This window comes from Rhopilema esculentum, chromosome 1, assembly GCF_057945365.1.
Source record: "Rhopilema esculentum isolate cy_ngs chromosome 1, ASM5794536v1, whole genome shotgun sequence".
NCBI classification, from domain to species: domain Eukaryota; kingdom Metazoa; phylum Cnidaria; class Scyphozoa; order Rhizostomeae; family Rhizostomatidae; genus Rhopilema; species Rhopilema esculentum.
Window position 1 is genome coordinate 2,632,109 of NC_142815.1, and position 26,851 is coordinate 2,658,959.

The following is a 26,851-nucleotide window of genomic DNA, read 5'->3' on the forward strand; positions in this document are numbered from 1 at the left end:
GTTTGAAGGGCGTGGTCCCAGAAAAATCCCCCCTCCCCCACTTTCTGCAGCCCTGGGTACGCCACTGGTGGAGTTACTTCCGGAAAAGCCATTAGGAAATGCAGTCTATACCTATATTGTGTATAGGAAGTGTACCGTGGCTATATAGGATACAGTATTGAAAAAGTGCCAAAACTTGGGCCGGTCAAAGTGACGTCATTACTTGATGATACCTCAAAACCAAAACCACTGACATCTGAGGTACCTGATGTAGGTACTTGGTGCATTGACATCTGAGGTACCTGATGTATGACGAAAGTTACGGGCCTAAACGTTTTTGAAAAACCGGTCATTACAAATGTGACAACAGTGGGACAACTGTGACAGGTACCGTAAATTACTTTCCAACGATGGTCGCCAAAGTCCGGATCGGATAAGACACCCGAAGAAGAAGATCTTCTTCTTTACCTCAAAGTTTAAAATTGAATTTTTAAAATGGGCATTTCAATCATTTACCAGTGACCTGAAAAGTGTGGTACCAAAATCAAATTAGTGCCCAACATCCCCCCCCCCCCACAAATCATTGCTGTTTAAGTCCGTCCTAGCCAACATCCCCAGTCGTTTGAAAGACGCCCAGGAAAATCTTAATCCATTAAACCAAGTCATTTGAATAAGATCACATTACATTCACATCTTCATATTTCTATTGATCCTACGAGAATATTAACTTCCAATTGCTGAAAATAACATTTTGATATTTCAAACGAATTAAATGACAATCATGAAGATATTTTCTGCTATTCATGGAAACTGATAACCTTGAATTGCAAAGACTATTTTTAAATTTAAAGCCAAGGTGACTGCTCCTGTGCAAGGTTTATGGACAAGGTAATGCAAGCATAGGCTGTGAGAAGCCTAGCGTGTCCTAGCCTGCGTGTAGACTCTGCACGCAGGCTAATCGTGTCCACTCTCATGCAGCTGTGTACCCAAGCTCATCTGGAAAACCTCTGGTATGGTGATGCTAATTCCCTCAAACCTAGGAAAGGGGAGAAACGAACTGAAATCAGCTGTAATTCAAAACCATTCTATGCCAAGATTCCCCTTTGCTGATAGCATCTGATCAGTGATGTAGTGCTATCAAAATAACAAGGAGGGCTCAGCCCCCCTGAGCCTCCCCCCCTCCAGCACCACACCTCTGCATCCGATACATGAGCCCAATTACTTCATGTAATTTGGTCATTAGCATGATTATGATACTCAAAGAGTACCATCTTAACTGTGTGACTCAAGAGTACCACCTTAATGTGACTCAAGAGTACCACCTTAATGTGACGCAATGCAGCATTTAGAAGAAATTGATACTTTAGTAAGTAAGTTCATTTGCAATTTATAATAGAAAGTTGGCATGTTCGTTCTAGACACACCTTGAGACCTATAAAAATGAAATCAAATAACTAGGATTTCGGCCTTCTCAAATTAAAGTAGCTTTGGACAAAATAGTGTGACAGAATTTTAGAGTAGCAGTGCAGGAACTTCTTCTCACTTTGTCTTTTGTTTAAAGCTGTGGCGGCGCCAGGGGGGTATAAAATTTCTCAATGAAAAGAGGGAGGGTATAAAAAGTTCACATAATAGTTATAGAAATGGGTCTTTTTAAGGTCTCTCCGATGAGCTTGGGCACACCACATAGTGAGAGTGGAGACGCCGGAGTTATAGGACACAATATATCCTGTAAGAAGAATAAGGTGCGACTCGTGCGTGAGGTTAGCGAATGACTTATCTGAACACAAAGGAACTATACGACTTAAACACATATGATTATGAGGTTAAACTATTACGAGGTTACAGTTACGTTAAGCCTACTACACCGTGGGGGGGGGAGGGGAGGGGGGATTGTCGAGGTACCTAAAATGCATATCAACAAGGTAAAATAATGGAGCTATTTATAATAGAACTACAAAAAATAGCAGCTCTATCATTTTATCTTGATATCAAACGATTTGTTGTTATAGAGTACACCTCGTTTATAATCACACCAAGTGTTGCTTGGGATACTCTGACAGTAAGCGGAGTTTGACTGTGAGTGGAGCTTAAATAAACATATTTGGACCTAAAATCTATCTTACTGTAAAGCGTAGCGTTACTTTAATGTGGGTGACTCTGAGCGGGGTCCACTGTGTCATAAAGGATTTTATTTCTGAAAATGTAACTTCTTGATTGCATGATAATAGGTATCTTCTACAGTGTCCGAAAAAGATTTCTTCGTCATCTGGACAGTTCTGAAAGCTTCCGACAGAAAGCAAAGGAAATTAGGTTGGGGTTTGGGTGGGGCTCATTAGTTTCCTTTACATTTCTTTGGCCTTCCCCGCTGTTTTAGGCCATATGATCGCTATATTGTCTGGGCTATGGGTGCCAAGGATACAATCGCCTTTTGAGGGGAGAAAATCAGGGATGCAACGCCAAAATTAAGACAGCAAGGAGCTCTAGGAGTGACAACAGCTCTTTCTACTTTCGGAAAATTGACCCGCCATCCATGGACAACTTTCTTGCCTTTTTTATTAAGAGCAACAATTGTAATAAGCTAGTTTTAAGGCTCTTTGAAAGTGGTGAATGTTCAGATAGTTTTCCAGGAAGGAAGACAACACTTTAATTTCGACCTCTAGAGTTAACAAATCAATTTCCTATTTTAAGACTACAGAAACTCATGTCAAACAAGAGCATGTGGCTAGATATGTCGAGTGGGTTTTTTTCACATGTCCTACAGCTTTCATTTGTAATAGTTACTGCTATGAAATATGTAAATATATACTTCCTGTTATTTAATCAGCTTAAATTTAGCAGTAGGAAGTTTTGTAATGTAACAATGTAATAAATTGCTGTGAAATGAGATATTTGAATTTGAATATGTCTAATATCTAATATCCATTTCAGTCATCAAAGACTCCTTGAGGAACGCATAACTAGTCAAGTTTACCAATACTTTCTATCCAGGCCGACCTGGACTTTGAATTTCAGTCTGAAACCTTTTCACAACATGCCCTTTAGCTAGCATGTTTGAAAAGGCCCTGGGCAGGAAAATATATAAATATTGTCAAAACACTGCGTAAGATAATACGTTAGTGGTTGCACGGAAGATCCAATTACGTCATCAATCACAGCCTAGCCAGTGCCCCCAGACTTCCATACTCCATACCTCTTCCTTCAGGTTGGGGGTCTGGAGCACAGGCTACCTCAGTCTAGGCCACGACAAGCCTTCTATTTCAAATTTTGTTTCCAAGAAGAAGATTTAGGTCAAACCGTCGGTATCAACGAACCTTGGGAATTACAGGGACCGCACACCTGTCTAAATGTGGGAGGGCTGAAAAGGGCGTGACCAATATTTTTAGGTCACGCCCTCTAGAGCGCCGGAAAACGCCCTTTTTAGAAAATACTGGCTTATTTCTACTGGGGTTTTATAAACAGTCTGGTTCAGAGAAGATATCAATAGCTATAAAGATAGATAAAATTAGCTTGGTGGTAATAAAACAGCAAGAAAACACTTAGAAAATGAACAAAAAGGGTTCCCAGTCTAGAGGAACTGCTACTCCTTAGGAGTATACGATTCAATGTTGCATTAGAGCATAGTTAGAGTAAACTTTCCAAAAAGTTTTCTAACGTATTATCGCAAAAAAGTGCAGGGGCTATAGCCCCTGCTAGCCCAATGGTACCCTGTGTACCAGACTCACTATATAAAATAATCTATTTTATTTTATATATAGCGAGTCTAGTACCCAGGGTAGCCCAATGGCTGCGTGGTGCCTGCTGTGAAAATCCATCTATTTTACAAGCACATTGCAAATCGTACTTTGGGAATGTTTTCAATGTACCACAATATATTTATTTCTGCATAAGAATAGCCAAAAATATTTATTGCTGGGTTAGGTTTTATTTAGAACATTATACCTTAAACATTTTAATATTGTATCATATATTTAACTAATACTAATTCTTTATCGATCGTTGGCCTCAATTAGCTTCTTTATAGCTATTAGACGTTCATTTAGTACGCCAACTTTAAACAAATTATTTATTATTATATCATATATTTATATATAAATGCATACTGTGACCAGGTTCGCTAACAAATCACAAAAGATCACAGATGATCTACCAGGACCACAAAAGCATAGCTAATTCTTGCAATCCATAGTTGAAATAACATGATAGCATCTTTACATGATTAAGCTAGCATCATTGCTAAATACACTCTTTTTTATAAGAACCAGTTAATTGAAATTCAGTCTAGTTGCTCTTAAATTTATTCAAAACTTTGAGGCCGAATTGTTATTAATTTATCCTAACTACGCTAGCATTTGTGCTCAAGGGGAGTTTTAAAGCCCCATTTGCCAACAAAGTGAGTGACCCATCCTTTATTTACTGAAAAATTTGAAAATACACCGAAAAAGCACCCCTAGATTGCAAAAACGGTTTTGAGATGGAATGGTTTAAGGGGACTTCACAACTTTGTTCAAATTGACATTTCGCAGTAACTCAGCTTTTATTTGTTCCTACCTTTTGACCAGTTTTGAGGCTCGTATTCTTATAGAATTGTTCTTATAAAGGGGGAGGGTAAGGAACTGAATCTGCTTCTTGCAATGCTTTTAGCTCAATAATAGCTTGTCAACACAAGTATTGCCGAATAATATAATTTGGTGCCATGCATTGCTAAAAAACCTTCCAACTGTTCAAACTGAGATGCTTATAAAGTTAAATAGAGCTCCTGATGATTATTATAATGTTTTTAATTATAATTATGACGAAAATGACAATAATTACTTTCTTTTTGTTCCACCTTTCAAGGCACGTTTCTTCCAAGCATTCAATCCCCGTCATAATTCACAATCATGCCCCTGCGAAGGAATCGTTCTTGGTATTTTTAATTCAACTCATCTCATCCATAATATTCTCACGAAGATGGCGGACACGCAAGGTGAACAAAAAACCCACGAAGCTGAGAATGGAGACGCAGCTGCAAGTAATCCTACGTCTGATGAAGATCGCCTGTTGCAAGCAGCCCGGGACAGTAAGATTCACATTTTAACCAAATAATCGTCAAAAATAAACACTTGCTTTTGCAGCGATTATATTTCTCGAATTCTTGTTAGGCCTAAAATTTGAACTCGAGCTATAAGTTTGTTTATTCACAAGAGAGAGAATTAATTTCTTCACTCTTCCAAAAGTAGCTGAAAATTTAGAACACAAGTGACTTTTCTTGAACATAGAAAACCCAGAAAGATGTGTTGTAAACCTTTTTTTGTAATTTTGAACCATAAAGAAACGGATTTAGTTAAATTATCTGAGTGGTATAGAAGACGGCAGGCAGGTGTAAGCCATAATGCTTGCTTCCCCAGGCAGGTGTAAGCCATAATGCCCCTAACTTACTGTTTGCTGCATAACTTACATTGCACTCTAGAGGTAAAGCTTGAACAAAAAAACATATATGTATCATTTTCAAAGGGGATGAAATGCCTATTTTTCACCAGTAAACAGCAAAAAGTGTCTGTCCTTTGGTCTCTTAATGCGCTGTTGGATTTTGCTTGCCACAGTTTCTGGAAAAAATTCATCCAGGAAAAAGATGGCTCCGAAGTAATTAGCTTTTTTGGTGATAAACAGAATAAAATGTTCTGCCGTCTGTCTTCTTTAGTTTATTAATTATTATAAGAGGGTCCTTTTGCGAAGTACTGGAAATTGCAGTTCCATTAGAAGCTTCAAGACATTTAAAACTTTGCAGCTGCATTCAAATTCCTTGAGCTCATATAAGAAGCTTGCAGCTTGAGTTTGGAGAACTTAATGGTTTTCTAATGGCATTTCACATTATGTAATCTTGTTACTTGAAAAGAAACCTATATTTTTTGTTTAAGCTATGTTGCAAATATCTTTTTCTGAAACATGTGCTCACAAAATCCCTTTTTCATAACAAATTTATTCTTATGCAGGCCTAAATCTTTTTCAATTGTTGTTTTTCGCTCCCCCTGGCAGGATAATTTGCATGTGCTCACAGATAAGCTTTAGATAGACAACAATATTTCTCTGCTTAAGGTTCTAAGCATTCTAGATAAAGAGTTTGGTAGCAAACACTCACTCCATATATCTTTTAATGTGCCTATACTTAGCTTTTTTGATATATTACATCATTACATATATAGCAGTTTGTCTCAGATAATGAATGTTGGCAGCATTTTAATGCTTGGAAAGTAAAAGTAAAGCAAAATTAATTCTCACATACTTTAAAATTTTCAGAAGACATCAGCGAAGTTACAAGACTATCCAGCCAATGGAATATCAAAATTGACTATTTTGACAAGGTACCAAGTGACAAATTCTTTCATTAACACTTTCGTAAGCTGCCGTAGAAACTTTGCCTTAAAAGTTATGAGCCTGTTTTGTAGTACATTTATTCTCTAGATGATGATAATTCTTGATATGGTTATTTAGCTTGAATTTTCTAATTTTGAATAAAATTGTCAGGGACATTGGAAGTGAAGGGGTGGCCTAAGGGGGTGGTCTGGGGAGCTGGAACCCCCAATTATTTCATTACAGTATACTGAATGGGTGGCAATACAATGGGCAGCCCCCCCTAATATTAACTTTGTCCCAACAGCACTGCAAATATTTTGAACCATTTTCAATGTTCAATATTTAGAAAACTGTCCTAATGGCAATAAACTTGGAAGTTTTATCAGTAAATGCTTATTCTATCAGTTTGTATCAATGCCCTATTCCAAATCTTCTCTCCCTTTTTCATATTTCCCCCCCTTGCCTTTTGATAAAGGATGGCCTTTAGATGACCTGAAATCTATGTTAGCCTTCAAGTGCCTTAGCTGTTGCCATTTTATAAGTCTTAGCTAATCACACAGGCAGGAGTTGATTGAAGACATGTCCTTGTTGGCAACACAGCAGGTTACAGCAAACATACGATTTGCGTTTACAGCTAATTCCCGTGAATTTAGACCTTCAAAGGTGGAGGGGGTAAGGAAGTTGTCTGACTTAGCAAATATCCATTTTATCCTGGGCATGACCTAAACTAATAGTAATATTAAATTGGAATGAAAATCAGTTGGACTTCTGTGAGTTTTCTTGTTATCAGGGATACAACTGAACAGGATTCAACTTTAAGGAAGCATCCTTCAAGCCCTCTTCCTTGGCCCTTTTACCCCAGATTTCTGTGGATCCAGTTCTACATTGAGGTCCATATATTCATACAGCCATCTTAAATGTTTGTCTGATTTCAGAATGGGATGACAGCATTAATGCATGCTGCATACAAAGGAGACAATGAATCACTTGATGTCTTGATCACACATGGTGCTGATGTCAACAGAAAAAGCTCTGATCATGGAGTAATTTGTTTAAAGATTTGTCCTTTAAATTTTCCATTTGTTATTAAAGATTTGTCCTTTAAAGTTCATCACACCAGTTGTTCTAAGGCTACTCTTTGCTCTTTGATTTGATGTAAGATTTAATTTGATCTAACATAAGATAAGATAAATATATATTAAAGAAATCATGAAAAATGGATGAAAAGTATTCTCAATTTTCATTTGAATAAAACATAAATTGAATAACAAAACATTGAAAAAGTCATTTGAGAATCTCTTACTCGAGAACTTCTTTAAAACTTTATTTGAAAGCAAATTTTGTTTGACATTAAACATGTTGATCTTGACCAGGCAAAACAAACACATCCTCTCTGTCTACATCACAAAATTTTGTTGCTTGCATTGTTGTAGAGCTAAAATTGAACCATGTTGGAGTGCCAAATGCCAAGTTAAAACAGAATACTAACATCATACCTAAATGTAGAGAATAGTGTTGGATCAAGTGTGTTAAACTTTGCTGAAATGTGTGCTCTTTTTGTATCGTTTCCATTTTGACATCAAAACGTTGTTTTTCAGTACACTCCATTGATGTTTGCAACATTAGCAGGTATTTTCTCTTATAACAGTATTATGTTTTATAATGAAACACTATATTTCAAATATAAACAATTATATCATATCGTATCATATCATATGGTATCGTATCGTATGGTATCGTATCATATGGTATCGTATCGTATCGTATCGTATCATATCATATCATATCATATCATATCATATATCATATCATATCATATCATATCACATCATATTATATCATATCATATCATATCATATCATATATCATATATCATATATCATATATCATATCATATCATATATCATATCATATCATATCATATATCATATCATATCATATCATATCATATCATATCATATCATATCATATCATATCATATCATATCATATCATATCATATCATATCATATATCATATCATATCATATCATATCATATATCATATCATATCATATCATATCATATCATATCATATATCATATCAAATCATATCAAATCATATCAAATCATATCATATCATATCATATCATATATCATATATCATATATCATATATCATATATCATATATCATATATCATATCATATATCATATATCATATATCATATATCATATATCATATATCATATATCATATATCATATATCATATATCATATCATATTGTAATATATCATATCATATCATATCATATTGTAATATATCATATCATATCATATCAATCTTATTTATAGGCTCAACAGAATGTGTTCAACTTTTACTCGATGCCGGTGCCGATCCATCAATTGAGAACAAAATAGGGAAAACTGCAACACAATTAGGAGCATTTGTTGGTAAGACCATATTCTTTATCATTATACAATGTATATTCATACATTATAAGCTATATTGCTTTTATTCCTTTTAGAAATCTAGTTTCAAGTTACTTTAAATTAGTTCAAACAATGTCAGAAATTAAAGAAATATTGTGTCCTATAATGAGACACAATGTGCCTCATGTTGAAACTTTTCATTTAAAGCTAAAAATTTATTGATACTTTTATTCTTTATTTTACTATTAATATTTTTATTCTCAAGTTTAGAAATGGCTCTGAAAAAAGCAAATATTTTACAGCATTCCAAGTTTTATTATCTTGAAGCTGTGATTTTCTTGCTTAAGCTAAGATGTCAGTTATATAGTTTGTCAAGCTCTTGACTTATTTCTAATCTCTCTTGTTATTCGCTGGTAATGTCCTATTTGGCTTGGAATGTCTTTTTTAAGGGGCTATTTTGAATTATGGATTGGTTTTATGGTTTGTTTTTCGTTTAAGAACCCTTTGTTGGGTGCATCGTGCCTTTCCTAGCAATAATTTATGTTGTCACTTTTTTATGTCTTTTGTAAGTTCTATGAACCAATAATTGACAACATATCCTGTATCACTTGTGACTTACATAACATCCTCCATATGCTCTTAGCCTCCAATGACAGTATCAACAAACCAGTCCATAATAACATATTCTAGATCGATCTTACATCGCACATAGCTTATATAACATCCTCTAAATGTTCTTAGCCACTAATGACAGTTACAACGAACCAGTCCATAATAGCATATTTTACATCGATCTACATCGCTTGTGGCTTATATAATATGCACTATATGTTGATAACATATTCTAGGTCGACCGTACATCGTTCTTTGGTTTGTTTTTGCAGGTAGGCATGACTGCGTCAGCCTGATTAATAACTATATTGCCAGACATGACATCGAGTACTACACAAAGCCTCAAGGTAGGTCAAGGATTAGTCAAGGATTAACTGAAGATTAATAAAGGATTAATCAAGGATTAGATTTATTTCTTTTTTAAGAAACCGTACAGTCTGATCCACAAAAATGTTTTTCCTTATATGCGGGTTTTTTACCTGGAGCTTGAGCAGGCTTCGTGTAGGGCCTGCACCACAGATCCTAAACTGGAGGGGTCAGCAATGTAAGGAAAGTTTCCTCTTCCCCCCTTCAGCCCCAATTGTCACAAAAATGTTGCTGACGTTGTTTTACTTGTGTGCTTTGGCTAAATGTATTCATTACAAATTCTAAAGATTTATCTATCTGAATTCATTTAAGCTGATTTTAGTATTTTACTTTGTGAGAAAGTGGGGAGGCCATGGCCCCTACCCCCTGTTGTGCGGCCCCTGACTTAGATTACAGGTTGGGGTTAAGCTTAGGGGCGGACATTTGCTCATACATTGGGGGGGCAAGCCTATTGTTTCGATAAAATGATGTCACATTTTCTCTTTGTCTTAGAACAAGTAACCATAGTTTTCCTAAATATTGGGGGGGGGGGTGACTGCCCCCCCATCGCCCCCCAGGTGTCTGCCCCTGGTTAAGCTCTGCTAATTAACAGTAAGCATAATATATTATATTCATAAACATTTAAGAATTAATCAACAGAATGTTTTCTTTCGATTAACAGGTTTGGAAAAAGAGCCAAAACTAGCATCATTTCTGGCCGAGCCATTGCAGCGTTTTATCATCATTACAAATCTTCATCCTGTTTTTGTAAGTGCAGATTTATTTGATTCAATAACATTTAAAATCTATAAAATTTATTTTTTTGATTTTTTATAAAAAAGATTTTATGTTATCAATAACAGTACTCGCTATCAGCCAAATATCTTTTGTAATATTTGAAGTAGAAAAGAAAATATTGGACCACTTTTTCTTCAAAGTCAAAGGTCAAAATTTTGCTTTAGGGAATATTTCGTGTCTGAGACTTTATTGGTCTAATTTAGAAGGGTCGACCTCTGGGAAGAATTTTTGTGGCCACCAACGTTTTTAAGTCATGTGCTCTAAGTAGAGGTCTTTTCATAAGAATGATGGATTTCCTTTTTACCGCTAGGCCCAATTAGACATTGCTGTGACTTTAGCTTTGCGAAATATCTCACCTACCGTGAATTCTCTAAATAACCATCGCTAGTAATGCGAAACGCATAAATCAACGTTTTGAGATTCCTCAGTATCACTTCTGAGGTTCCTAAGTCTACAATCCTTCAAAAAGTATATTGAAACCAGTTATAAAATTCGAACAAATTTATTGACAGTAATCTAATAGAATACACCAATTCGACTTACGACTTCGTTTTGGAAATTCCTCCAAACGTAATTATACGACTTTTTTAAGCTCAGATTTGGTTTTATCGTCATAATTTTAGGCGGGATACCATTTTTCATATTGTTTGAGCTTGTATTTTAGATTTTACCGAGAAATGAAGTTTGAAAACTTGTAAGGGATTTGACCGCAAAAGTCGTTCCGGGGGAAACTTTACCCCCCTAGTTGCCAATCACGGTCAAATCCCTTATAAAGTTTTTATCTTCATGTCGTCATAAAAAAAAATATCGTGAGCAATATCATAATGAAAACTTACAAGTATACTAAAATCATTGCTCTCAATCCGAATCTGAGGTCAAACATTTTGTACAAAAGAATTTGAAGAATTTTTCAAAATGAGGCCGTAAGTCGAATTGGTGTATTGTATTTGACCCCCTCCCCCCTCAAGCAATGTTGTTTGTTGAGATCTTGTTATTGTATACGGTCTTTGTACACATGATTTGCAAATATTTAACATAACCTCAACAAACAACATTGCTTGGAGGGGGCGGGGGAGTGAAGGGGACGGTGGAAGGGTTGAGCAACGAATATGTCTGTCTGAGGCCTAAGTCGAAATTGCGAATGGTTAACAGAATAATCTCGATAGGTTTTCTTTTGGTGAAATGCATCAAACGTTGGAATTGATGTGAGGTGGGTAGGAAAATCTCAATTTTCGTGGACGATTGTAAGAGCTGGTTACCATTTTTCGTTTACTTAAAAGATGCCTACTGTAGGGGTATTTTCTGGGGGGTAGGGGGGGCTGCAATCCATGATAGAATGAGCCAAAAGCGGCAATCTGCAATGACAAATTTGTTGCAGTTGTAACATTTATCTTGCAAATCAAGCCACGCATTCCGTAACCCGAGTTTTCTCCTTTAACAACAAAATACTTTCTCCAAGATGTAGTCGCACTTTTTAAGGCCAGGAGTTGTCCAAATTCATTATTGAAATGTGCAAACCGCGTGCATTAGTCACCGTGGCCGCAAACGCAAAGATAAGTTGCAAAATCTGTATTCAAAATATGATTATGGTCTCAAGACAATATCCTTAACAAACCCCCCCCCCCCCCCACCGTGGCCGCAAACGCAAAGATAAGTTGCAAAATCTGTATTCAAAATATGATGATGGTCTCAAGACAATATCCTTAACAAACCCCCCCCCCCCACCGTGGCCGCAAACGCAAAGATAAGTTGCAAAATCTGTATTCAAAATATGATTATGGTCTCAAGACAATATCCTTAACAAACCCCCCCCCCCCCCCCACCGTGGCCGCAAACGCAAAGATAAGTTGCAAAATCTGTATTCAAAATATGATTATGGTCTCAAGACAATATCCTTAACAAGCCCCCCCCCCCACCATGGCCGCAAACGCAAAGATAAGTTGCAAAATCTGTATTCAAAATATGATTATGGTCTCAAGACAATATCCTTAACAAGCCCCCCCCCCCCCCCACCATGGCCGCAAACGCAAAGATAAGTTGCAAAATCTGTATTCAAAATATGATTATGGTCTCAAGACAATATCCTTAACAAGCCCCCCCCCCCACCATGGCCGCAAACGCAAAGATAAGTTGCAAAATCTGTATTCAAAATATGATTATGGTCTCAAGACAATATCCTTAACAAGCCCCCCCCCCCCACCATGGCCGCAAACGCAAAGATAAGTTGCAAAATCTGTATTCAAAATATGATTATGGTCTCAAGACAATATCCTTAACAAGCCCCCCCCCCCACCATGGCCGCAAACGCAAAGATAAGTTGCAAAATCTGTATTCAAAATATGATTATGGTCTCAAGACAATATCCTTAACAAGCCCCCCCCCCCCCCCTCCCAGTATTTCCTATCAGTATTTTTGAGTCTGTGAATAAATTGAATGCTTCATATACACAACAGATAATTTGAAACATAAATGCTAATATTATACGGGTTTAGCTTAAAGAAAAATGCTTTCAGCAAACCCCCTAGCTTTTTAGGACGGTACCCATTATCTTTGGTGCCACAACATTTAGGACGCAACTCAGAGTTGCAGGAATCAGACAATATGTATTTCCTATGCCCTATAAGTATGTTGGCTTTTAACGGCTACTGTTAACTGGTCTTCATACAGTACGTGATGCCGTATAGACCGAGCTGTTCACACTTTGGTGTATAGAACAGGTCGGTTTTAAGTTGCAGCTTCGATTTTAACTCTTCATGCGATCATCAACTGTAAATTGTCTTGTATAAATCCACAGAAGTTGTGAACTTATGAACGCAAAATACCTTTTCATGATCTAAATTTCCTTTTATATCAACATTAATTAGATGCACTGAAAATTTGGATAAATCTTCCTTTCAAGTATAACACAAGATTAAGTTCTTTTTTTGTTTTGAAGTTACATCTATGTCTTTCATTGGCATTTGTTTAAAGTGTAATTTGTACTAGAATCCAGAACAGTTTGTTCAAAATCTTTGCGAGTAGAAGGGCAAATTTGATGGCAACTTAGGCCATTAGACCGCCCATACTTTAAAGTATTTTTAGTTTTGGTATTGGCTTCTTTAATGCAGCTTGAAGACGCTTTAAAAAAGGACATGTTATGATTTCAATATACTGCACAAGTAAGTCCTTGATACTAAGTATCAATGAATAACTGGGATTTTGATGAGTGCGTATCTATTCCTCTACCATAAGCCCTACTCCTATTACTGTGTATAAGACCATCCCCGTTGTTAAGTCAAAAGTGTTAGGGATAAAATTTAAGGTGTGTCGTTATGACTTCATTGGTGTCATTAGCCTCAAGCAGTGCCCTTAAGCCAGGTGTTTTGTCGTTGGCCTCAAGCATTGGAATTTTAGACGGGCGTTGTGTCATAAGCCTCAAGTAGTGCCATTTTAGACAGGTGTTGTGTCGTTCGCCTCAAGCACTGGTATTTTAGACGAGTGTTGTACTTTGCTATGGTTGTTCCTTTCCAATGTCCAAGAATTTTCTTAAATGAACTTTTGTCTAAAAATCATGAAAGGAAAAATTAGCTTCCTTCTGTCCTTATTCGTATACATATGTTTTTCAATGAAAATCACAATTGACCGGTCTGTCACAAAATGCTCTATTCCGTATACGCTATCTGGTGTATAGAACAGGACGGTTCTTAGTTTTTTTTTTTTTTTTTACTCAAAAAACATTTCATTCACAGCAATAATTAACTACTACATTTCTATTTAATACTTGAACCACAAATAACAATTATTTTTTACAAAAAAGAAAAACTACAAACAGTAGATAGTTCAAAGTTTGGTATGTTTGCTGTCGGACATATGAAAAGAACTCACAAGGAGCTATCTAGGTCATATGCCCGATTGGACGTTTATAGGTGTAGGTGTTCGATTTCAAAAGAAGAATGTGAATGAAAAAAAAGGAGGAATATCAAGATAATATAGGGTTAGTATAATGAGATATGTTAATTGGTTATACTAAAAACACAATAGTGAGATGCATGGTGGTAATAAATGTTTAATGATAATGTTCATAATTGGGTTCAAATAAGTATGTTAATTCGACTTTAAAAAATAACTTCTCAGGTTTTTGATGAAAGATGACTTATTCGGTAACTTTTTAATTTGCAATGGCAGGGAATTCCAAATTTTGACTCCTTCATATACAATTGACTTTTGTTTGTAATTTGTCAAGACCAAAGGGAAAGAGAAGTTGTCATTTGAAGACTGTCTTGTTTCATGCTGATGACGTATATTTGTTTTAATGAACAGGTTGTTAAATAGGTCATTACCGCTTTCATGATAAATATCAAACATGAATTTAGCAACTTCAAGTTTATACATGTTATCAAAGTTGAGAAGATTATGTTTTTTGAATAGTGGTTCACTATGAGCTTGGTATTTGGCAAAATTGATCACCCTAACTGCTCTGCGAAGGCTAGATTTTAATGGCTCCAGATTAGTTTTATAAGCACTTCCCCAGTTTAGTATGCCATAAAGTATGTGAGATTGGATAAACGATTTGTAGATTGTACAAAGTGTGCTTTGAGGTACCAAGTGTCTTGTTTTGTATAGTAAGCCAATGCTCTTTGAGATTTTAATATTTAGTTGCTTAATATGTTGTTTCCAATTTAAGTGTTTGTCAATGATTATGCCAAGATATTTAGTGTAGTCTTTTTGTACTAGCTTTTCGTCATCAATTTGAAGGACAATAGGTTTATCAGGCCTTTTTTGATGCGGATTTATAATCAGAAAATTTGATTTTGATACATTTAGGGAAAGTTTATTGGCCAGTAGCCAATCGGAGATATTTGCTAATTCTGAGTTTACTGTTTTCTCTAAGGTTTGTAGGTTTTTGTGTGAAAAAAGAAGGCTTGTATCATCTGCAAAGAGATGAAAATCCAGCTTTTGTGAAGAAACATATATGTCATTAATGTATAGCAGAAAGAGAAGTGGGCCTAAGACACTTCCTTGTGGAACTCCACAGTTAATAGATAGATCGTTTGCCAATTCGCCATTAACTGAGACAGTTTGTTTTCTTTCTGTAAGGTAGGATTTGAACCAAGAATGGGCAATTCCTCTTATTCCATAGTGTTCGAGCTTATCTAGCAGAATACCATGATTGACTGTATCAAAGGCTTTAGAGAAGTCTAGAAAGATACAACATGAAAAACGTTTTCCTTCAATGTTTTCAACTAGCTTTGTGCAGAGATCTAAGATTGCCAATGTTGTTGATTTGTTCTTTTGAAATCCAAATTGATGCCTGAAAATTATTCTGTACTTGTCTAAAAAGTTAACCAAACGAGAGTGCATTGCCTTCTCTAGAAGTTTACTAAAGATTGGTAGGATTGAGATAGGTCTATAGTTAGTAAGTTCAAGTTTTGATTTGCCCTTGTGTATTGGTGTCACTTTTGCAAATTTCAATTTCTCTGGAAAAATTCCTAGTTGCTACTTCCAGTTTCACGCATAAAGCGATCATCAGGCATTTTGTATGCTTTTTACTAGACTATTTGTGTACAAAGTATATTGTCCAATGAAAACTACAGTTTACCAGTCTGTCATAAAGTGCTCTATTCCGTATAGGCAGAGCTGTACACGCTATTTGGTGTATAGAACAGGACAGTTCTAAGTTGCTACTCCGAGTTTCATGCTTAATGTGATCATCAGGCATTTTGCATGCTTTTTACTAGACTATTTGTGTACAAAGCATATCGACTAATGGATATTACTGTTTACCGGTCTGTCATAAAATGCTCTATTCTGTATAGACAGAGCTGTACACGCTATTTGGTGTATAGAACAGGACAGTTCTAAGTTGCTACTCCGAGTTTCATGCTTAATGTGATCATCAGGCATTTTGCATGCTTTTTACTAGACTATTTGTGTACAAAGCATATCGACTAATGGATATTACTGTTTACCGGTCTGTCATAAAATGCTCTATTCTGTATAGACAGAGCTGTACACGCTATTTGGTGTATAGAACAAGACAGTTCTAAGTTTCCATTCCGAGTTCCACGCTTAATGCGATCATAAGGATCATATTGTATTCTGATTACATATTCGACTGCGATCATCAGGCAACTGTACTTCTGCTTTCTTATGTGATTTTCATTTCATTTTCATTTTCATTTCATTTTTCATCATATAGTTACTCCACAATGCTGTATAGGCCGAGCTGTACAATCTTTTGTGTGTAGAGCCGGGCGGCTCCAGAGATGACGTAAATAAGACCCCTTTGCTCAGCCCCCTTGCTGAATTTCAGGGAGATTTGGGGGTTGCTCAACCGCCCTCTTTTAACATGCGAGCACATATCGGACGAAATCTGTGTTTGCAACCCCTTTATCATATTGGAGATTTTCCAATAAAAATGCAATTTCGTGAATTTTTCATCACATATATCTCTTTATAAGATAAATCCGTGAAGTTCTCTATTGTGTAGTATAGGTCTTCTTTGCGTGTCTGAAAAGCAGAAGATTTGGACCACGGCTAAAGACGTTTTTGCGTCAATGGAATTACGATATTTGTTTAACAAAATCCATAGAAAGTAACTTGTCTTATTTATATATTTTCTTATTATTAAGTCTTTTCTCGTGGTAAATTTATTTTTTTGTTCAATTTTCCCTCTTACCTTTAATTTTTTAAATTCCGTCGCAAAATTCCGAAAATTGCACGAACAGCCTATGTATTTCTCTGCATTTTGGCAAATCTAGAAAATTCTGTTTACAAAATCGCTTTTCACAATAATCATGTTTACATCCGCTTTTTAACTATTTTTCTAAGTATTTTCATCAATTGTCTGTTTTATCATTATTTCAAAACTAATGGCTTAAATTATGTCGTTTCGTGACATAAATTATCATTATTGCCTAAGGCAGCTGGTCATAGTAGGCACTCCCCCGTATTTTGTGATTAACAACTACCGCCCAATATCGCCCTCAGCTTTGCTATAAAAACCGCGCTTTAACACCCTGTCCTCATAGCCGGCGAACTGAAACCTACACAGTGCTAAAGCGAAAACTGTACACTGCGAAGTGCATAGTACAAAGTTCTAAGTCCATAATTCAAAGTTCATAGTTCAAATACTACATCGTGTAAAGAAGCAAAGATGCATCTCTCTGTGTTTGTTACTGCCTTGCTTGCACTCTACCTGGTGAATGCCGATGGGACAGCCGACTCTAGCAGCGACTCTGGTGACGTCACACGATCTGGCAACGATGAGACCGATGGATACTATTCAAGGTTGGTCGCGAGTTAATATTTCTCTCTAGATGTATACATTATCATGATTATTGCATGAGAAAAAGTTTTCCCATGTTCACAACCTATGGGTCGAGGCTTTATGCATTAGGACAATGAATCTTCTCTGTACCCCTAAAACACATCACCTTAGCTAGCAATTTCTTTCTAGCGGTAAAGATTTACGCAATAATTCCTCCAGATCAAGTTTTTCCATATTGACATCCTATGGCTTTATCGAAATGTCCTATCTTATATAGTAAAATTACGGATAGTGGCCTTTACGGACATTGGCCTATTCGGACAGTGACAACAAATCTTCTTCTGTCTACGCGAAAACACATCACCTTGAATCGTCTTTGAATCGAGTCTTTTTTCTACCCAAGGGGATAACATCCTTTCCCTACTCAAATATTTTGGTTCAAATGTAATTTTCTTATGTTTGCTATCTTTTGCATTTGCTAAGATATAGAATATTATAGATGTTTATTAGATCCTGCTAAATTTCATCCGTACTTCCTTTACACAACAAAATATATGAAATTTCCCAGAATACCATGCTCTGAACTTTGACCTTTCACACAAATGCCCAAGGCCACAATGTTAACTTTAAGAAAAGGATCTTTAGGAAAAGTAAACTTGTTGTAAGTATGAAGTATTTGTGATACATGATTGTGTGACGCAATACATAATTATCATTTTTTATCGTTGAAAAACGTTGTCAAGAATAGTTTTAATATCTTGAGAATTGATGTCCTAAAGAAGCGAAGAGTTTATCATCCAAGTTTAAACCAGTGATGATCATTTCTCCTAGGTATTCCGGCGGCTACCCATCGTCAAACTACCGATACAACAGCAGATCCTCTAGACTAGGGTCTGGCGGCTATAGAAGCCGCTACACTGGAAGCCGCTACACTGGAAGCCGCTATGGTGGCTACGGAAGCCGCTATGGTGCCGGCTACAGAAGCCGCTACACTGGAGGCCGTTATACCGGAAGCACTGGTCGCTACACCGGAAGCCGTTACACCGGAAGCCGCTACACCGGAAGTAGATATAGCAGATACAGACCACGTGTACCTGTTGGTGGGTACAGAAGTAGATACAGCGGCTCATATCGCCAGAGATACGGAAGCAAAACTGGAAAGTAGTCAGATCTTGAAGTTGAACTTTGTAGACGTTTCCAGTCGAAATTTATAGACATGTCTTTTGTTGCTTTTCATAAGATATTTGCTATAAAAGATGTTTTGTAAACGTTTTTGCCTTTTTTTTTGTCTATTTCTGAAAATTTTTCACGCACAGGTGCAGTAGCGACCTTGTGAGAAAGGGTTTCAGAGATTTTGTTGCAGAAATAGTTGGCCTTAATTAGCATTTAAGTAACTGCCAATTAGCTTTATGTTTGTAACTGTCAACTTTGAATCAAAGAATTATTAAAAGCATTGAGTCATTATAAAATGGATTGGGTATACCCTAAGTGCCAAAATCCGCTGAGTCGTGATTTTCATGACTGCGATGCTATTGGCTGACCTTAAACTGGTCACATGAACTAACCTCGTACTGATTGACAAAACAATTTTCATCAAAAGCAAGTTGTCAACAACGGATATCAAGTTGTCACATGAAACAGCAGCGATCACGCCGAAACCAAATGACCCCCTATAGAGAAGGCCTATTTACCATGACTCAATGCCTTTAATAGTACTAATGATAAAGACGACTATCTTTGACCTAACTTTGTTTATTTTCATGGGCCTATGGACATGGACATGTGAATTTGCATCAAAATTTTTGTATTTAAGTAGTGTGTACTCTTACTGTTAATAGGCTCGAAATCACGAGATCTTTCATTTTCTGTTTCCTTGGACCCCACTGAGGAGGCCTTTACCACCCCAGGACCAGATCGAAAATTCTTACCGACGCTTCTAGGCGGTAGCACATTACAAGTCAAGTCTGGTGCATTTTCGGTTCTCTCTGGACGTGCTCCGATACGTAGAGAGTATGTACTGACAATGATTGGTTGTTTTGATAAAAATGGCTAACAAATTTTACATCGGTGCAAGACTGCTTGAAAAATTTTTTCTAGCAAATAATTTTTAGGGGAGAACAAATCATGAATTTTTATGCCACGCCCTATTTGCCGCCTGAAAGCGTCCGCCAATTTGCCACGCCCTATTTGCCGCCTGAAAGCGTCCTTTTACCAGAAAGGAACGCAAATTTTACCTAAAGGGAACGCCCATGATTAACTTTTGGCTATTTGAAAGTAGTTTCAAAATCATAGGGTTACATCACAAAAAGGAAGTTGCCAAAATATAACCCCTCGTCAACATTTTCTTGTCGAACTTAGACGAAATACAAAATTGATCCGACCGAATATATGACACACTTTTATCTAAATTCTATTCGTCCTTTGACTCGAGACTGGTTTTTTCCATGAGATGGATAAGTGCTCATATGAAGCCATCGATTTTTACTGTCCCTCTTCATATGATGCACAATTTTGAATGCCAACGGACCTTCGTATGAATGCTGGCGCGTTTCTCCAAGAATCACTCTACGCGCTTCTCCACGCTTTCTAATAACCTATTTTCACACCCTTTCTTTCAGATTTCCTTATTTTTACAAGAAAACATCGCCTTGGTTGAAAACTCGACTCAGGTGACGCGAATCCTCGATTTGAAACGAGAACACCTGTTCAAAAAGGAGGTTAACGAGATCATGGCAATGAAGGTTCATTGTTTTGCTTGTGTTTACGAGAAATGCGTCAAATGGCATGAAACCGAGGATGGAATCAATGGCTTCATTAAAAAGTAAGCATACACCCATCTAACCGATGGCCTCGTCTTGAAAATCACGTCATGATTGAATTGTGTAAACATTGAATCGGCCAGAAGAAGCTTGAAACCGAGTAATCCGGGTTATGGTTACGATCTAACCGGATTCAAACTGTTTTTGTTCAAACAATTCATAACCGGATTTTGTTTGTTTGTTTGTAATCTTATTTTAAATCGAATCTAGTTTTATGTTAATATACAATGAATTTTTCTAATTCGCTTATTTACAAAATATACAAAATAACAATGATTAATTCTTTTTGGATAGAAATTTACAATAAAATCATTTAAGTTTGCATATGTTACATTTACAGGTGCATCCCTCCCGTCCTTTCTACACTTCGTGACGTCATCACTCTTAAACTCTGTTCATTAAAAGCACTATGTCCCGACGCATTTCGCTGGCCATTGAAATTTCCCATTGGTTGGACTACACAATAGACCCATTGTTACCTATCCAATAAGCTAGTTCTGAATGTTTTCTCCATCCCTGAGCGATTGACTGGCGGGACATATTGACTTTAAAGTTGTTAAAATCTTTTGCTGACATTTTAACGGAAGTGCAACCAATGGTTTTGTGTTATAAAAATAACAAGGGCGTTCTTGCACAAAATTTGCCAATTTTTGGCAACAACAAGGACTGCCAATTTTTGACCAGCCTAGCACTACACCAATTTGCCAATTTTGGCAACAACGAGGACTGCCAATTTTTGGTCACCCTAGCACTACACCAATTTGCCAATTTTTGGCAACAACAAGGACTGCCAATTTTTGGCCACCCTAGCACTGTACCAATTTGCCAATTTTGGCAACAACAAGGACTGCCAATTTTTGGCCACCCTAACACTACACCAATTTGCCAATTTTTGGCCACTCTAGCACTACACCAATTTGCCAATTTTGGCAACAACGAGGACTGCCAATTTTTAGCCACTCTAGCACTACACCAATTTGCCAATTTTTGGCAACAACAAGGACTGCCAATTTTTGGCCACCCTAGCACTGTACCAATTTGCCAATTTTGGCAACAACAAGGACTGCCAATTTTTGGCCACCCTAACACTACACCAATTTGCCAATTTTTGGCCACTCTAGCACTACACCAATTTGCCAATTTTTGGCCACTCTAGCACTACACCAATTTGCCAATTTTTGGCCACTCTAGCACTACACCAATTTGCCAATTTTTGGCCACTCTAGCACTACACCAATTTGCCAATTTTTGGCCACCCTAGCACTACACGAATTTGCCAATTTTTGGCCACTCTAGCACTACACGAATTTGCCAATTTTTGGCCACCCTAGCACTACACCAATTTGCCAATTTTTGGCCACCCTAGCACTACACCAATTTGCCAATTTTTGGCTACCCTAGCACTACACCAATTTGCCAATTTTTGGCCACTTTAGCACTACACCAATTTGCCAATTTTTGGCCACTCTAGATCTACACCAATTTGCCAATTTTTGGCCACTCTAGCACTACACCAATTTGCCAATTTTTGGCAACAACAAGGACTGCCAATTTTGGCCACCCTAGCACTACACCAATTTGCCAATTTTTGGCCACCCTAGCACTACACCCCTGAGTGCAACTCTTTGTTTCTCTCTGTTACAGGTTATTGAAGGGCAGAGAAAGTGATGGCTTTCCTCTGGCTATGGAAGATTTTCTAAGAGAATCAATTCGTTCGTTTCCTTATCGTGAATCCAATCTCTTCAAGCAGTTAGTTAGGACCATGTATCCAGTTGTTCGGGTAAGGCATTTTAATATGGACTTGATTTTCAAATATGCATTCTGAAACCCTCCAGAAATTCACAGAAAACATCTGATTTCTAAATTCTACTCTGATGGGTTACAAATGTTTTGAATGCCTTTTTGTGCAATAACACTGAAAAAGGATTGAGGTGAATGAATTCGACCAGATTTTAATTTGTTTTAAAGACTCGTATTTAAAAATATTTATCTCCTGTTGGTAAGAGGGAATTTTCTCATTCCATGTGAATGGTTGACAGTGATCAAATTCTATATTAAAGACTCATTGCTAACAATGAGCCATTGCGCTTGCATTGTTCTAGTAATACTGACGTTTGCAAAATATCTCTCCTCCACAGGGCAATGAGCCGACTGCATTATCAGCACTTACTCAGTCAATTAACGGTCTGCAAAGGTAGGGAGGTGACCAATTTGCTTATTTGACCATGGGAATAAAGAATTTTTATCTTAGCTCAAGTAAAAACTCAAGTATTTTAGTCCACCGGTGATATAACGATATCCTGCCTTATATTAGCAATCATCCTGAATGGACCTTCCCACTCCCTCATCAACTCTCAAAAAAGTGGCAACATCCCCCTTGAATACATCAAACGTCTCTCTAAGGAGATTATTTCAAAATTTTTGCAAGGGATTTGTCCGTGTTTATCACACTTATTTGATATTTCAACAGTACCGATTTTTCTATTCCGTGTTATGCTTTGGGCATTTCCCCCCTGGTCTGAATTTTAGCCACGACATTATGAAATAATCCAAGTTATTTCTCCATAACAGTTTTGTAATCCTGCTCATATGGTTTCTCTATAGTGCAAACTTCTCTAACTCGTGTTATGCTTGTGGGCAAGGCAATTCCAACAAGAAATGTGGCCAGTGTAAAGTGGTAAGGTCTTGTTAATTGCAATTCTTAAACTTCAATCAATCAACGAATGAACCAGCAACCACGATCATTCAAATCAATAAATCACTTTTTTCAATCAATCAACGTCAATCAACCAATCAAATCAGCTTGCCAACCAGTGTATCACTTCAATCTTTCATTCACTTTAATTAATCATCCTGGCAATCAATCACTCATCATCAGCCAGTCATTATCAATAAATCGTCTTCAATTGATCAACAATCTTTCAGTCAATCGATCTATCACTTCAAAAACCAAACAGCCAACAGGCCAGGCAATTCAGTCGATTAAACGCTTCAATAAATCGCTCCTGTCAATCAATCAGTTAAAACAATCAACCTGCCAATCAATCAGTCATGATCAGTCAATCATCCATAAATCATCGTAAATGAATTATAATCAGTTAATCATCATCGATCAATCATCATCTATTAATGATTGTCAATCACTGATCATCGGTTTTCATCAATCATAATCATCATTAATCAAGCAATCTTCAATCGCCATCAATCATAAAACCATCAATCATCTTATTTATCATCATAATCACCATGAACAATGATCGTCAATCATCGATCAGTGATAATCGCCAATCATTTATGACTATTCCTACAGGCAAAGTACTGCAGTCAAGATTGCCAAAAAAGGCACTGGTTCACACACAAGAAGCACTGCAAGAACTTGGGCATTCAACATCAGAAGCTCTTAAAAGAGCAGGAAGAGCTGGAACGATTGCAGAAAGAGGCTGCTGCCAAGGAGAAGGCTGAAGAGGAGGCTCAAAGCCAGACGCAAGAAATAACTGGTATGTGACAATTAAACCAACTTAGTTTCGAATGGTTTCATTTATCATCAAAAGATTTTATACTACTTCGGGCAAATATGCAGGGGGTGATGCTAAGGGGTTGAGCCCTCCTGAGAATAATGCGTAACCAGGGTCGTCATAAAGAGGACTTAACCCCCCTGTTAAAATTCAGAGAGATTTCAGGGACTCGGCTCCCCTTAACAAGCGAGCCCATGTTTACTGTGACGAGTTCTGTGCTAGCAACCCTTTATTATGCTATAGATTTTTCGTGATTGAGCAATTTCCTATCCATCTTTTGAGTCGGTGAACAGTTTGAATGACTTCATACACACAACATAGAACTCGAGTGTGTATTTAACATAAATGCATTGGGTGTGGTCACGGGTGTGGCTTCTAGAAGTTGCCAACAGCACAGCGCCTCCTTCTTGACTTTGAGGATGGTCCCTGGTCTGAGAATTACAGAACCGTACTAATATTCTGAAAACTTCCTATTACGAGTATCTAATACTTCATTCTTTTTTACATTTATTTATTCTTATCTGCCAACAATTGTTTTCTTTTCCTCCAGAAATCAGTCTAACGAACGGAGAGGACACAAGTGAGGTTGCGGAGCAACAAGTAGACGCTGCACAGGCAACTGAGCAGCCAGTTGAAAGTTCATAGGTACAGTTAACATTTGCGATGACGTCATTTGAGATCTGGGTTTTTTGGGACGTCCGAAAAGAGTTGGTGTTACCTAATTTGGGAGCTGTGTGATGGAATTTCCATGGCTGTCCCAAATTGATGGTTGAAGTATCCATGTATTTATTCATTCTGGGATTTTCATTTTGATGGTTTTAATATCAACTTGTAAATTTTAGTTGTCTGTACCAAAGAAACTGCAAGATAGTGTAAAAAAAGACATTTGAAGCTAAAGATATAAATATATATATATATAGAAAAATCGAGTATTTATTATTGAGTGAAATAAATGAAGTTTTCTTTTGACGTATTTTCTGTTTTTTTGTGCTTGCTTAAAGTGGGGCTACTCTCTTTTCTTCGCAATGTTAAGTCAAGTGTACTCTAAGGGCGGGAAAAAGCGGGTGCAGGGTTGAACTCAACGGGGGGAGAGGGAGGCATGGTCAGAATCTAATAACGGTGTTTTCAACAAGCAAAAGGTCATTTTTTTCTTAAGTTGAATTATCTAAGAAAATGAAAGATGCATCTTTCAAATTTCAAGCGGGGACAGGATTGAAGTCAACGGGGGGAGGGGGAGGTGGAGGTATGCTCAAAATTGAATAAAGGTGTTTTCAACAAGCAAAAGGTCATTTTCTTCTGAAGGTGAATTATTAAGATAATGCAGGATATGATCTTCAGATTTCAAGTTTCTAGTTTACTGTATTCGTCAATGAAATAGGGGTAGAAAAATAAACGGGGGGTTTCTAGAAATCCTGGTAAAATAAATAGTTGGGCTTGTTAATTCTGGACTCCAATTTCACAGTTAAATTCATTCCACTGCTGGCCGACAGCCTCCACACACCCCTCAATTTATTTCGATCTTCTCCTTCTCGCATTCAGTGATGCGCATTTGACCTACCACTACGCAGGCAATCGGAAATCCCATAATGCAATATCAAAATATTTTGCAAAATTTTTTTCGCACGTGGAGAAGAAAGTCGAGAGAAAATTTCAATGTTTTGATTTGAGTTTAAACTGATAAATGGAATCAGGCTTTCATTTTCTTCAAATGAGAACAGCCGAGTTTGTCAACTGTGAAAGAATATTCAATCTTTGTTATAAACACTGAAATGGTCACTGTTTGCTCGCGAGGCAAGTACAATTTTACGAGCAAAGTCGAGATAATGGACACATTTTATCGAAGGTAGGCCTAAACTTTATGATATTTGATAAGCTCAAGAACGAAAGTAAAACGAATGTAGTGAGTAACGTTTCTTAAATTATTTCAATTGATGATTGGGGCAAGACATGTATCATGTATTGATCACACAACCTCCTTCGTTCATATCTTATTTTTTGTTGTTGTTTTCCATGCGAAACATAATCACGTTCTATTATTTCAACATTATTAGGAAAAATGTAAGAACTCGTATTTTGTTTAATTTGAAGCCATTTGTAAGAAACCGTGCCCTGAGATGACCAAGAAATTAAGAATACTTCTTTTAGAGATGGGATGAAATTGATTTTTTTTACGATTTAGCACCTATCTCCTGTTTATTTGACATTGGTAAATAGAAAAGTTAGCTTCTCTTGACATATTAGGTGCTCTGTCTCATTTTATTCTTATCTTAAATGTTCGTGTTTCTAAAAAGTATTTCTTTATCACTTGGTGTCTTAGAAGCTTTCGTGACCCTTTAAGCAAAAAATATGAACAAAATTAGGAAACGAAGAACTGGTCTATGGCTTGTTTGTGATAAGAAATTCGTGTAGTTAATAAGAATTGAGACACTTTCGCTTTATTGTAGCCATTCCTTTTGCGTAGTTTTTGTGATCCTTAAACTTATGTAAATAGTTATGAAGCTTGAAAAATTTTAAAATGTTATCATAACCACAGGAACACAGGCTATCAACGTAAGAAAATATTTCCTCCATAATCTAGTATACACACTTTTTATAAGGAACCACTTTATGAGGAACCTACATGTAGAAGGCCGAAATATTTAAAGAACTTATACTACTAAAAAAGAAATCCCTAAGAAACTTTTCGATTTGAAAATTTTTTATTACTGCAAGCATCAAAAGCTGGTTCCATTCATTTGCAGCCAATACTCGCATAGATTGTTTGCTATTCGTGTGTCAAGTGCTTACTTGAG

At 36.8% G+C, this 26,851-nt stretch overlaps 2 protein-coding genes across 2 annotated transcripts; both read left to right on the top strand.

The window, feature by feature from the left end:
• The first annotated feature begins 4,894 nt into the window (after positions 1–4,894).
• Positions 4,895–25,902, top strand: LOC135690286 (ankyrin repeat and MYND domain-containing protein 2). Its single transcript, XM_065207795.2, has 13 exons — positions 4,895–5,038; positions 6,256–6,320; positions 7,248–7,355; positions 7,911–7,941; positions 8,644–8,742; positions 9,606–9,680; positions 10,361–10,446; positions 20,344–20,546; positions 22,189–22,324; positions 22,683–22,738; positions 23,149–23,221; positions 23,855–24,041; positions 24,610–25,902. Exons 1-13 carry the CDS (start codon positions 4,930–4,932, stop codon positions 24,702–24,704), a joined length of 1,323 nt encoding a protein of 440 aa, XP_065063867.2. The 5' UTR covers positions 4,895–4,929; the 3' UTR covers positions 24,705–25,902.
• LOC135690287 (uncharacterized) lies at positions 17,458–18,993 on the top strand. The gene is made up of 2 exons (XM_065207796.2): positions 17,458–17,745; positions 18,557–18,993. The coding sequence occupies exons 1-2, from the start codon at positions 17,612–17,614 to the stop codon at positions 18,888–18,890; spliced, it is 468 nt and encodes a 155-aa protein (XP_065063868.2). The 5' UTR covers positions 17,458–17,611; the 3' UTR covers positions 18,891–18,993.
• Positions 25,903–26,851: the final 949 nt, after the last annotated feature.